Source organism: Heterodontus francisci, unplaced genomic scaffold (genome assembly GCF_036365525.1).
Source record: "Heterodontus francisci isolate sHetFra1 unplaced genomic scaffold, sHetFra1.hap1 HAP1_SCAFFOLD_43, whole genome shotgun sequence".
NCBI lineage: Eukaryota > Metazoa > Chordata > Chondrichthyes > Heterodontiformes > Heterodontidae > Heterodontus > Heterodontus francisci.
Genome location: NW_027141852.1, coordinates 20,755,033 through 20,769,919, shown reverse-complemented (window position 1 = coordinate 20,769,919; position 14,887 = coordinate 20,755,033). Strand labels below are relative to the sequence as shown.

Here is a 14,887-nt window from a genome sequence, read left to right as displayed (position 1 = left end):
TTAGAGCTAGTGTCTGGAGGGACGTGGGGGGGAAGCGGGGCGTGAATGGACGGAGAGAGGGCAGTGCGGGGGTGGGGGGGTGTAGCAAGCGGCCGGAGGGCGGGGGAGCAGGGTAGCGAGGAGCGGGCAGCGAGCGGCCTGGAGTGAGTGGCTGAGAGGGGGTAGAGAGTTTTCCCGCGCATGCGCCACTTCTTCCTGGAAGACGGAGGCTGAGCATGCGCAGCATCTCAGAGCGCAGGAGACTGTTTGTGCATGTGCGCAGCTTGGAGCGCTCTGATGACGTCGGCTGGCCGCTGCATTGTCAGGAATCACTTTGAATTTAATAAGCGTACCAAACAGAAAGGGGAGAGTATTCATTCATTTATCAATGACTTGAACAAACTCACGGAGGTTTGTGAATACGGCAACTTAAGAGAAGAGCTGAATGGAGACAGGATTGTGTTCGGGGTATTAGACAACACCCTTTCAGATCATCTGCAGTCCAGGGCTGATCTCACATTAACGAAAGAGTTTCAATTGAGCAGACAAACAGAGGTTAGAAAGTTTAACCAATCCGTTGTTCGAGGGGACAGGGAGAGTCTGATCTCCAGAGTTGCAGACTCAATTGAATTTGTTCAGAAAACAAAAGGAAAAATTAGTGGTAAAAGACAAGAAAGACGGGAAGAGCATCTAGTGGTAGCTGCAACCAATTGCAGTCGGTGTGGCTGAGAGAGACACAAGTGGGAAAACTGCCTCGCCAAAGAACCTGAGTGTTTTTCCTGCAGAAAGATGGGACACTTTCAGTCAGTGTGTGGCAGTAAAATACCAGCACTGAATATAATTAAAGGGAAATCCCCAGAAAGCAAAAACATTAATGAAGTACAGGATATCCAAAGTGTGGAAATACATTATTTAGGTGAAATCCAGGAAATAAAGTGAGAGTTGCTGGACGACAGAAATTCTGAAATATTTTAAGATAGATGTAGCTAGATTCTTGATAAACAAGAGGGTGAAAGGTTATCGGGGGCAGGTGGGAATGTGGAGTTGAGGTTACAATCAGATCAGCCATGATCTTATTGAATGGTGGAGCAGACTCGAGGGGCCGAGTGGTCTACTTCTGCTCCTAATTGGTATGTTTGTATGTAAGAAAACATGTTCTAGATACAATGAGAACTATCATTTGTTTGGAATTGGATTTGAAACCCCCTTTTATCAAAAGGTGATAGAGCTTTAATTTTTCTACAAATAACAGACAAATCCTTGTGGAGTTGAGATTGACAGAAGTCATGGGCTGGATTCTATAGAGCCCTCAACGTCGAGATCTGTGGTGGGGGTGGGGTGGGAGCCGCCTGAAGATGGCCCCGGATGAGGCCCGCCATGGACCTCAATGCCGGCAGGGCCTGGCTCGATATTGCCTGCGATGGCGAGGCGTTGTGGGGAAACCCCCACCGCTCGGCAACGGGACCACAAACCTGCATTAATTATTATCCCATCACTTCCTGATATCCAGCTGCGATCTCCAGCCCGGTGACCGGCACTGCCGTGCCTTCGGAGCCCCATCCGGGGAAATGAGGTGCAACACTGGTGGGGAGGGGGGAGAAGGTAAGTTTCTCAGTGTGGGGGAGGGGGGACGGAGTCAAAGTAATGTCATGGGTGTAGGGGATGGTGGGAAGGGTTATAGTTTACAGTTTGTGCAGTTTTGGGCGGCAGGTCAGATGGTAAAGGTAGGTTTTGGGAGGGAAGGGCAAATAATTAATCTAACTGTTATTGGGGGGATGGGAGAGAGGCAAAAGCAATGTATTTATTTCATTTCATTTAATCTTCCTTTAAATATTTTCCAGTAGGACTAACAGCCCTTTAAAAATGGCTGACACTCCAGTACAGTACTAAGGCATTGCTGCACTATCAGAAATGCTGTTTTTCAGGTGAAACAGAAAACTGAGGATCCCTCTGCCCTCTCAGGTGGATGTTAAAGGTACCATGGCACTATTTCAGAGAATAGAAGGGGAATTATTTCTGGGGTGCTGGTCATTGTTTAACCCTGAATCAACATCACTTAAAAACAGATTATCTCGTTTTTTCACATTGTTGTTTCTGGGAGCTTGCTGTGCGCACATTGGCCACCATGTTTCCTACATGACTACAGTGACTACACTTGGAAAGTTCTTCATTGGCTGTAAAAGGCTTTGCAACGTCCTGTGGTCGTGAAATGCAAGTCTTGCTTTTTCCATTGTTATCAGTGTCATTGTGATCAAATGATCGGATGCGTGAACCCAAAGTTTAAATCAATTTTGATTAAAATAATGTAAAAGCATCTATATTCTTGCACTGTACTTAATAATCTCCATCTTCCTATCCTTACAGAGTGCAATGTCATCGACCCTGAAATTGATTCCAGAATCTCATAGGATCTTAGACTCATAGAAAGTTTAAGGCACAGAAAGAGGTCACTTGGCCCTCAGACAATTTCAGCCCAGTTCTGATGAAAGGTCACAGATCTGAAACGTTAACTCTGTTTCTCTCTCCACAGATGCTGTCAGACCAGCTGAGTATTTCCAGCATTTTCTGTTTTTATTTCAGATTTCCAGTATCTGCAGTATTTTGCTTCTGTGTTACTTTGAAAGTTAAAACTGAACCACCTGTCTACAATTCACACTAGGGTCTCCCATGAAATGATTCTGTATAATATTGATATAATGAATGCAGACTCCGAGCACAGAGCTTCCTGTGGGGAATTGGGGATATGAAAACCAGCAGACTCTGCAGGAATTTCCACTGGGAGCACAAATTCACAAAATCTACCTTTTATATATCGATTCATTTTGATTGTCCTTCTGGAAAATTATTTTGCAACAATTTAAACATCAACCCACAGCTCCATGACTGGGCCAATTATGAGGTCATCCTCTGACAGGTCATGTGACAGCTGGAGCCACAAGACATCAGAACCAGATTTGTGACTGGATTAAAACCCGGAATCCTGTCCCAATGGCTTTTCAAATAAAGCTGTTGCTGTTTGAAAACACAGCAGTTAAACTTTCTGCCTGACCATGAGGGGAGCTAGGGAGAAATTTACAAAACTCAATCCGTCAACAAAATAGTTCAAAAATCATTCATATCGAAATCATGTGAGGATTCATATGCAGTAGAGAAACAAGCAAAATACAGAAAGTACGGAGGAGAGCTGAAAAAGGAAATGAGATCAGCAAGAGAATGTATGAGAAAAGATTAGCAGGTCACATAACTGGGAACACTGAAGTCTTTTACCAACATATGGACAGTCAATGAAAGGGTGGGTCAATTAGGAGATCCTGTGGAGGCAGAGGGTGTGGCTGAGGCACTAATTAAGTATCACAAAATAAGCGGATGCTGCAAATGTCACAGCAAAGGAGGAGGAAGTGAAGAAATTGGACAGGATGAAAATAGATAAAGAGGAGACAATTACAAGGTTGGCAGCTCTCACAGTAGAAAAGTCACCCAGTTTGAATGGGTTGCATCCTGGGTTGCTGAGGGAAGTCAGTGTGGAAATATCAGAGGCTCGAACCACAATCTTTCAATCCTCCTTAAATATGGGAATGTTGCCAGAGGACTGGAGGATGCAGGTAAGCTTGGGTAGTTCGATCTTAGTTTAACTTGACCATTTTTATAATGTATCCATTGTAATAACTAACAAGGTCAAGAAAGCCATTTTATTATTAACACATGACCAAAGGAGCCATTTTGTGTTCAGTGCTAATGTGCCGTGAAGAGGACACTATTTGTGCTTAAACATTGGCACAACACGGGAAGAAACGGTTACCGATTATAAGCTCTCACTCAATTGGTGCAGAGTATGAGCACCAGGGGTTACTTCTGACAGTTGAAGAGATCATCGCATCTCATTGGATAGCTACCACCCACTCCAAGCTGGGTAGCCCCCAATCAGTTAGGTGCTGTCCTGCCACAACCTGCTTGCTTCAATGGGTGCTTGGAGCTTAGAGAGTCATCTCTCAACAGGCGGATCGATAATCAATGCACCAAGAAAATCAAGCTCAACAAAGAAGACACCAGTCCTTCGCATCACAAGCTGGAATGTGAGGAACATGTGTCCTGGCCTTACTGACACCCTTCTGCAGGTTGATGACACACACAAGACAGCTTTGATGGACAAAGAACTCGCAAGGCTCAATGTGGACATTGCTGTGCTGCAAGAAACTAGACTCGTCCAAAGTGGATCCCTCAAAGAGAAACACTACACCTTCTTCTGGCAGGGGAAAGCCCAAGAGGCAACTCGTGAGCATGGAGTGGTCTTCACAGTAAAAAACACGCCACTTGAGATGAGTGAACCAGCCACAGTAGGCTCAGAGAGACTTCTTACTCTTCACTTGTCAACAAGCGTGGGCCCAGTTAATCTCATGTGCATCTATGTCCCGACACTCACCTCCACCCCAGATGTCAAGGATCAATTCTATGTGACACTTGATACTGCCATCAGTAGAATTCCCAGCACTGAGGGACTGTACCTTCTAGGAGACTTCAACACAAGCTTGGGTACTGACTACACAGCTTTGCCAATGTGCATAGAGCACCAGGGGATTGGCAAGATGAATGAAAATGGACAGAGGTTGCTGGAGCTATGCTGTCACCATGGAATCTGTGTGATGAACAGCTACTTCCAGGTCAAGCTGTGCCACAGGGTGTCCTGGAGACATCTGAGATCACGCCACTGGCACCAGCTAGACCTTACCATCACCAGACATACCACCCTCAGCAGTGTCCTCATCACTCACAGCTATCACAGCGCTGACTGTGACACTGACCACTCCCTGGTGTGTAACAAGGTCAGGCTTCAGCCAAGGAAGCTTCATCCATCCAAGAAGAACGTCGTCCTCAGATCAACACTTGACGAACCACTGATCCAGAAAGGACCCAGGAGTTCCTCAACATCCTCGATCAGGCTCTTTCAGACAACAATGCTCAAGGTCTCAGTGCGGTGTCAAAGTGGAATCATCTGTTAACAAGCAGATGGAAAGGTGAGTGGAGCATTACCTTAAACTCTACATAACGGAGAATATTGTCATTGAAGTGGCTCTCAGTGCCATTCCAGACTTCCCTGTCATGGAGGAGCTGGACAGTGACCCCACCATAGTGGAGCTCAACAAAGCCATTGACCATCTTGCCAGTAGTAAAGCCCCGGGAAATGATGGTATTCCACCTGGAATCATCAAGAGTGGAAAAGCGGTTCTACTGCAGCATCTCCATGAACTTCTGTGTCTCTGTTGGAAGGAAAGATCTGCACCTCAAAACATGCGTGATGCAAACATTGTCACCTTGTACAACAATAAGGGGGAATCGCAGTGACTGCAGCAATTAGCGAGGCATCACCTTGCTAAGTATTGTGGGGAAGGTCTTTGCTCGCATTGCTCTGACCAGATTGCAGACCCTGGCATCACACATCTATCCTGAGTCTCAGTGCAGGTTCAGAGCTGGTAGATCGACAGTCGACATGATTGTCTCACTTCGGCAGTTACAGGAGAAGTACTGTGAACAGTACAGACCACTCTACATTGTCTTTACATATGAAAATACGAATTAGGAGCAGGAGTGGGCCACTCGTCCCTTCGAGCCTGCTTCACCATTCAATAAGCTCATGGCTGAACTGATTACTCCACATTTCCATCTACCTCCGATAACCTTTCACCCCCTTGCAGATAAAAAATCTATCCATCTCTCCCTTAAAAATATTCAAAGACTCTGCTTCCACCGCCTTTTGAGGAAGAAAATTCCAAAGACTCGCGACCCTCTGAGGGGGAAAATTGCTCCTCATCTCTGTCTTAAATGGGTGACCCCTTATTTTTAAACAGTGACCCCTAGCTCTAGATCCTCCCACAAGGGAAACATCCTTTCCACATCCACCCTGTCAAAACCCCTCAGGATCTTGTATGTTTCAATCATGTCGCCTCTTTCTCTTCTAAACTCTAGTGGATACGAACTTAGCCTGTCCAATCTTTCCTCGTAAGACAGCGCACCCATTCCATGTATTAGTCTACTAAACCTTCTCTGTACTACCTCCAATGCATTTACATCCTTCAATAAATAAGGAGACCAGTACTGTACTCAGTGTTGCAGAAGAGGTCTCACCAATGCCCTGTATAGCTGAAGCATAAACTCCCTACTATTGTATTCAATTCCCCTGGCGATAAATGATAACATTCTATTAGCTTTCCTAATTACGTGCTGTACCTGCAGACTAACCTTTTGCGATTCGTGCACTAGGACACCCAGATCCCTCTGCATCTCAGATCTCTGCAATCTCTCACCATTTAGATAATATGCTTTTTTATTCTTCCTGCCAAAGTGGACAATTTCCCACTTTCCCACATTATACTCCATTTGCCAGGTCTTTGCCCAGTCACTTAACCTATCTATATCCCTTTGTAGTCCCCTTATGTCCTCTTCACAACCTACTTTCCTACCTATCTTTGTCATCAGCAAATTTAGCAACCATACTTTAGGTCCCTTCATCAAAGTCATTTCGAGAATTGTAGAAGGTTGAGGCCCCAGCACAGATCCCTGTGGAACACTCGTTACTTCTTGACAACCAGAAAATGACCCATTTATGCTGACTCTCTGTTTCCTGTCAGCTAGCCAATCTTCTATCCATGCCAATATGTTACCCCTGACACCATGAGCTTTTATTTTCTGCAATAACCTTTGATATGTCACCTTATCCTTCTGGAAATCGAAGTACAATACATCCACCGGTTCCCCTTTATCCACAGCACATGTAACTCCCTCAAAGAACTCCAATAAATTGGTTAAACATGATTTCCCTTTCACAAAACTATGTTGACTCTGCCTTATTACCTTTATTTTTTCTAAATGCCCTGCTATAACATCTTCAGTAATCGCTCCTAACATTTTCCCGAAGACAGATGTTAAGCTAACTGGCCTTAGTTTAGTTTAGAGATACAGCACTGAAACAGGCCCTTCGGCCCACCAAGTCTGTGCCGACCATCAACCACCCATTTATACTAATTCTACACTAATCCCATATTCCTATCACATCCCACCTGTCCCTATATATTTCCCTACCACCTACCTATACTAGGGGCAATTTATAATGGCCAATTAACCTATCAACCTGCAAGTCTTTGGCATGTGGGAGGAAACCGGAGCACCCGGAGGAAACCCACACAGACACAGGGAGAACTTGCAAACTCCGCACAGGCAGTACCCTGAATCGAACCCGGGTCCCTGGAGCTGTGAAGCTGCGGTGCTAACCACTGCGCCACTGTGCCGCCCTGTCGTTTCCTGCTTTCTGTCTCCCTCCCTTTTTGAATAAATGAATTACATTCGCTACTTTCCAATCTGACAGAACCTTCCCGAAGCGAGGGAATTTTGGAAAATTAAAACCAGCGCATCAACTATCTCACTAGCCAATTCAGGACCTGGCGACTTGTCAGCCCACAGATCCAACAATTTGTTTAGTACCACTTCCCTGGTGATTGTAATTTTCTTGAGTTCCTCCCTCCCTTCCATTTCCTGACTTACAGCTAATACTGGGATGTTATTTGTATCCTCAATAGTGAAGACCGATGCAAAGTATCTGTTCAATTCATCTGCCATCTCTTAATTATCCATTATTAATTCCCCAGACACACTTTCCATAGGACCAACACTCACTCTTTTCTTTTTAAAATATTTATCGAAACTCTTACTAGTTGTCTTTATATTTCTTGCTAGCTTTCTCTCGTACTCTAATTTTACCTTCCTTATCAATCTTTTAGTTATTCTTTGCTGTTTTTTATATTCTGTCCAATCTTCTGACCTGCCTCCCATCTTTGCACAATTATAGGCTTTTTCTTTAAGTTTGATAGTATCTTTAACTGTTTTCATTAAACATGGATGGTGCGTCCCACCTTTGGAATTTTTCTTTCTGGTTGAAATGTATCTATTCTGTGTATACTGAAATTTTCCTTAAATGTCTGCCACTGCATCTCTATTGACCTTAACCTAATTTGCCAGTTCACTTTAGCTAGCTCTGCTTTCATGCCCTTATAACTGCCCTTATTTAAGTTTAAAATACTCGTTTGGGACCCACTCTCCTCTCCCTCAAACTGAATGTAAAATTCAATCATCTTATGATCGCTACTACCTAGGGGCACCTTAACTATGAGGTCATTAATTAATCCTATCTCGTTGCACAATGCCAGGTCTAGTATAGCCTGCTCTCAGGTTGGCTCCAGAACTTATTTTTCCAAGAAATTATCCCAAAAACATTCTATGTACTCCTCGTCTGCCCATCAGAATTTCCAGTCTATATGGAGATCAAAATCCCCCATAATTATTGCTGTACCTTTCTGACAAGTTGCCATTATTTCTTTTTTTATACCCCATCCTACAGTGTGGTTAATGTTAAGCGGCCTGTACACCACTCCCACAAGTGACTTCTTGCCTGTATTATTTCTCATCTCAACTCAAACTGCTTCTTCATCGTGATCTCCTGAACTTAGGTCATCCCTCTCTATTGCGCTAATACCATCATTACTTAACAGAGTTACCCCACCACCTTTTCCAAGCTTCCTGTCCTTCCTAAATGCCATGTCACCTCCAATATTCACATCCCAATCTATGTCGCCCTGCAGCCATGTCTCTGTAATGACTATCAGATCGTACTTATTTATTCTATTTGTGCTCTCTGTTCATCGGTTTTGTTTCGAAAGCTCCATGCATTCAGATACAGAGCACTTAGTTTTGTCCTTTTATTATTTTTGTAACCTCTAGCCTTATCTGTTGATTTACTCTTAGATTTGTCTGCTCTGTCCCTTCCTGTCACAGTCTCTTTATCATTTCCCATATTTATACCTTTCTCTCTTGCCTTGCCTCTCCTCCTTGATTCACCATATCTTCCCAAATTTGATCCCTTGCCCCCACTATTCAGTTTAAAACCAACTCTACGTCCCTCGTTATGTGGCTCGCTAGAACACCAGCACCAGCACGGTTCAGGTGTAGACCGTCCCAACGGTACAGCCACCTCTTTCCCCAGTACTGGTGCCAATGCCCCACGAACCAGAACCCAATACAACCACACCAGTCTTTCAGCCGCACATTACTTTCTCTAATCTTATTTGTCCTATGGCAATTTGCACATGGCTCAGGTAATAATACAGAGATGATTAACTTTGAGGTTCTCCTACTTAATTTTGTGTCTAGTTCCTCATACAGACTATGCAGAACCTCTATCCTTGTCCTGCCTATGTCGTTGGTACCGACATGGACCACGACAACTGGATCCTCCCCCTCCCATTGTATGTTTCACTCCAGCCCTGAGCAGACGTCCTGAATCCTGGCACCGGCAGGCAACACAGCCATCTGGACTCTTGCTCCTTGCTGCAGAGAACAGAGTCAATCCACCTTACTATACTGTCCCCTACTACCACTACGTTCCTTTTTTCTCCTTCTTTGAGCCGCAAACACTTACTGCAGACGTGTTTGCCCTGGATCACACTGGCATCCAGGAGCTCCCACATGCTGCAGCTGTGACACATCACCTGTCCTGTCATCCTTAACGTGTTTCAATTAACTACTTTATTATTTTATTCAATTGTTTATTTTATTAAGCTTCCCACTAGTTTGTTTACTATTTCAAACATTAGGACTAAAATGGACCTCAATCACTTACCAGATACTCATCAAACATGCAGCTTTTTCCAAACCAATCAACTACCTGCTTGCCTGTGATGTCACAGCTCAACAGATCCTCACCAAACAGCTCCTTCCACTGCACCGAAGCAAGAACCAAATCCTGTATCCTCACCCCAGCGACTCTCTGTTCCATCGTGCTCTTCTGTCTCTGGTCCAAAATCTGCCTCTGGTGGGATTTGAACCCACAACCTTTGAATGGTTTTTTTTATGATTATTTAGAAATCCAACACGCCATCCATTGCGCCACAGAGTCGCACATACTTTGACGAACATCACCAAGGCCTTTGATCTTGTCAGCAGAGACGGACTCTTCAAACTGCGATGGAAACTCGGCTGCCCTCCTGAACTCTTGGGCATCATCTCTTCTTTCCACGAGAACATGCACAGTTCCATCAATTACAATGGAGCAACATCAGACACTTTCAAGATCAGCAGTGGGGTAAAGCAAGGCTGCGTGCTGGCGCCAACTCTCTTAGGAACAGAGGAACATAGGAGTAGGCCATTCAGCCCGTCGAGCCTTTTCTGCCATTCAATTCGATCATGGCTGATCATCTACCTCAACGCCCCTTTCCCGTGCTCTCCCCATATCCCTTGATGTCATGAGTATCAAGATTTCTAACAATTTCTGTCTTGAACATGCTCAATGATTGAGCTGCCACAGCTCTCTGGGGTACAGAACTCTAATGACTCACCACCGTCTGAGTGTAGAAATTCAACTCGATCTCAGTTTTAAATGGCCCACTCCTTATTCTGAGACTTGGTCCCCTGATTTTAGACTCACCAACCAGGGCAAACATCCTATCTACATCCACACTGTCACGCCCTATAAGAATTTTATCAGTTTCAATGAGATCACCTCTCATTCTTCGAAACTTTAAGGAATACAGGCCCAGTTTCCTCATAAGACAATCCCACCATCCCAGGGATTAGTCTGGTGACCCTCTGTTTCACTCCCTCTATGGCAAGTATATCCTTCCTTAGATGAGGAGACCAAACTATACACAATACTCCAGTGCGCTTTCACCAAGGCTCTATACAATTGCAACAAGACATCTTTACTCCTGTACTCATGACCCCTCGTGTGAAGGCCAACATACCATTTGCCTTCCTAATTGATTGCTGCACCTGCACAAGAGCTTTTAGTGTCTCATGAACAAGGACACCCAGGTCCCTTTGGACATCAACACTTCCCAACCTCTCACCATTTAAGAAATACTCTGTCTTTCTGTTTATTCCACCAAAGTGGAGAACTTCACACTTACTCACATTATATTCCATCTGCCATGTTCTTTCCCATTCACTTAGCCTCTCCAGGTTCCCTGGAAGCCTCTCTGCATCCTTCTCACAGCTCACACTTCACCTAGCTTTGTGTCATCTGCAAACTTGGAAATATTACATTTAATCCCCACATCCAAATCATTTATTTCGGTTGTTAACAGCTGTGGCTCCAACACTGATCCTTGCAGTACCCCAATAGTAACAGCCTGCCATCCTGAGGAGGACCCGTTATTCCTGCTCTCTGTTTTCGGTCTGTTAACCAATTCTCAATCCATACCAGTATATTATCTCCAATCCTATGTGCTCTTATTTTGTTTACTCACCTCCTGTGTGGGACAATACCAAAGCATCCACTGGTTCTCCTTTATCAGTTCTACAGGTAACATCCTCAAAAAACTCAACGGGTTTTTTCAAACCTGTTTTCCTTTTCATAAATCTATGTTGACTCTGCCCAATCATATCATTATTTTCTAACTGTCTAGTTATCACATCCTTTATAATTGGTGTATTCTTCTCCATGCTGCTATTGTACACTTTCAGTGACTCAGATGGGGGTGTTCACCTGTATATCAGAGCTGACGGCAAGCTGTTCATCTTGGCAAGACTCCACTTGGACGTAGAGACTTGGACGTAGAGACTCCACTTTCCATCAAAACATTGACAACATCACTTTGGAGGTTGTCAACAGCTTCACATCCCTTGGATCAACAATCACCAGCAATCTGGCCCTTGATGCTGAAATCAGCACCAGGATTGCCAATGCTGCAGCTGTCATGTCAAAGTTGAGAAGACGGGTGTGAACCGACAGCAAACTGACCGTAAATACAAAGCTCCACGTGTACCAGGCTTGTGTTCTCAGCACCCTCCTTTATAGTAGAGAATCATCAACAACTTATGCAAGCCAAGAAAAGCAGCTGAACAGCTTCCACCTCCACTGCCTCAGATGGATATTGGACATCTCCTGGCAGGACAGAGTGCCGAATGAGGAAGTACACCAGCGTGCAGGGATCCGCAGCATGTTTGCCCTCTTGAGTCAGAGGCGGCTCTGTTGACTGGGCCAAATGAATGACAGTCACATTGCCAAATACATGCTCTGTGGTGAGCTTGCTATAAGCACAAGACCAACAGGTCAGGGAAAAAATCAAGTTATTTGGAGAGGTTTGAGTTAATTAAGGAGTGTGGGCATGGATTTATAAATGGAAGTTCATGCTTGATGAATCTAACTGCATTTTTTGATAAACTATCTGAGAAAGTTGATGAAGGGAATGCAGTGGATGTTGTTTATATGAATTTTACAAAAGCATTTTCTAAAGTACCACATAAAAGGGTGGTTAACAAAATTGAGGTTCATGGATTAGGAGGGTCAGTGTCCATTTGGATAGGAAATTGGTTTAAGGACAGAAAACAGCGAGTCATATGAAATGGTTCTTGGTCAGACCGGAGGATAGTCGACAGTGGTGTTCCCCAAGGGTCAGTGCTAGAACCATTGCTTTTTTTTGCTACAGATTAATGACTTGGATCTTGGAATATCGAGTAGAATCTCAAAATATCCCGATGACAACAAACGTGGAGGAGTGGCAAACAGTGAGGATGATATGAACTGCCTGAAACAGGATAGTTATCGGCTAGTAGGATGGGCAGACAGGTGGCAGATGGAATTTAATAGTGACAAGTGTGAGGTGATGCATTTTAGCAGAAGGAATAGGGAGAGGCAATATATACTCAATGCTACAGTTCTGAAGAGTGTGCTGGAATAGAGGGACCTGGAGTACATGTCCATCATTCTTTGAAGTTGGCAAGACATATTGCGAGAGTGGTTAGCAAAGCATGTGGGATCTTGGGCTTTATAAACAGAGACATTGAGTACAAAAGCAGGGTTGTTATGCTGAACTCTGGTTAGGCCCCAATTGGAGTGTTGCATCCAGATCTGCTCACCAATCCTTAGAAAGGATGTGCGGATTCTTGAGAGGATGCAGAGGATATTTACCAGAATGGTTCCAGGGATGGAGGGTTTTAGTTTCAAGGTTAGGTTAGAAAAACAGGGTTTTTTCTGCCTGTATCAAAGAAGATTGAGGGGAGAATTGATAGAGGTGTCGAAGGCTATGACAGTTTTAGATAAGTTGGCAAAGAAAAATTGTTCCCATTAATATTGGTACAAGGACTAGGGGATTCAGATTGAAGGTTTTGGACAAGAGATGCAGGGGGAATGTGCAGAAGAACTTTTTTACACAGTGATTGGTAATGATCTGTAACTCACTGCCCCCGAGGGCGGAGGAAGTGGAGACAATCGTTGGTTACAAAAGGAATTTCGATGGGCATTTGAAGGAAATACATTTACAGGGCTAGGGGGATCGAGCAGACGAGTGGGACTGACTGGATCGCTCCATGGAGAGCTGGCCTGTACTCGATGGAGCAAATGGCCTCCTTCTGTACCACAAATGACCCAATGACTCGATGAGTCTATGTTACTCTCAGAATCAAGACAACAGAGTGACAGATTTAACACAACATTATAACATATGTTTGGTTTGACAAATTCTATAATAACTCGTCTCCACTCCTAGTATTTCTAAATCCCACACATTCACTATAATGTGAACAATTATTTCCTGTTGTGTCTCTCTCAGATTTGTAAACTTCACTGTATTGGAGTGAGGTGACATCTACTGGCAGGAAGCAAGAACTGCAATCAAGCAGCAGAAACTCCACAGTCTGTGAGGGTTAAAGAAACATTGCAATCTGAGGAAATAGTGAAGGGGTTTGATCGGGTTGATGGAAACATGATTCCACTTGTGGTATCGTATGAAGCAAGGGCCGGAAATATAAAATTGTCGTTAATAAAAGAAATGAGGAATTCATGAAAAATGCATTTGCTTAGAGAATGGTTATAGAGATATACAGCACTGATATAGGCCCTTTGGCCCACTGAGTCTGCACTGACCATCAACCACCCATTTATACTAATCCTATGTTAACCCAGAATTCCATACCACATCCCCACATTTCTCCTATCGCCTCCCCTGGGGCCAATTTACAACAGTCAATTTATCTATCAACCCACAAGCCTTTCGCTGTGGGAGGAAACCAGAGTACCTTGTGGAAGCCCACATAAACAACTTGCAAACTCCACACAGGCAGTATACAGAACTGAATCGGGGTCATTGAAGTTGTGAAGCTACAGTGCTCACCACTGCACCACCCTTAGAATGTGGATAGAGTAAAAAGTGAGATTGGATGGACAGAAGCAGTCTGAAAAGATGGCTCAAACAAAAGGTGAAAACCCTGAAATGTTAACTCTGTTTCTCTCTCCACAGATGCTGTCAGAGGTGCTGAGTATTTCCAGCACTTTCTGTTTTTATTTCAGCTTTGTAGGATATTGTTTTGATCTGAAAAAAATGCATGATCGGCTGTGGGTGCCAGTGAAATTCCACAGGAGCGAATAAAAACCAAGCTAACGGTGGCTCGTTGGTCTAGGGGTATGATTCTCGCTTTGGGTATGTAAGTGATTTATGTGTCAGAAATCCTGGGTTCAAATCCCAGCCGAGCCTTTTTCTGTTGCCATTTTTAGTTTAAGGTCATCGATTACTTTCAGCCTTCCAGAAAGCGGAATGGATTTCAAAACTGAGCCTGCTTGAGGACCGGGGAACTGGATTCAAAGAGCTTGTCGACAAAATTGAAATGAACAAAATATACAGATTGTCAAGTGGGAAGATCAGGTTGCAACAGTAACTAAAGGCCTGCTCGGGTCAGCAAATGAAACCCGACCCAAGCCTGACAGCACCACATCCGACCTGGTCCGAGTCCTTTCATTTTTTTCCCGTGCCCGAACTGACCACCAGAATGTTCAGTTAAACTTGCTTAATGTCTTCACTTTTTAAGTTTGTGCAGGTCAGGCAACAAAAACTGTAACTGGACTTGAAAGGTTGTTTAAATGTACATTAAG

The 14,887-nt window shown here is 44.1% G+C and overlaps 1 protein-coding gene across 1 annotated transcript in view; it reads right to left on the bottom strand.

The window, feature by feature from the left end:
* The window catches only part of LOC137365013 (histone H2B 5-like), a 75,391-nt gene that overhangs the window by 59,596 nt on the left and 908 nt on the right, over window positions 1-14,887 (bottom strand). The window contains exon 2 of the mRNA XM_068027885.1: window positions 9,727-9,855. Within this exon, the coding sequence (XP_067883986.1) occupies window positions 9,727-9,855 (129 nt within the window). The remainder of the gene's footprint in view (window positions 1-9,726; window positions 9,856-14,887) is intronic.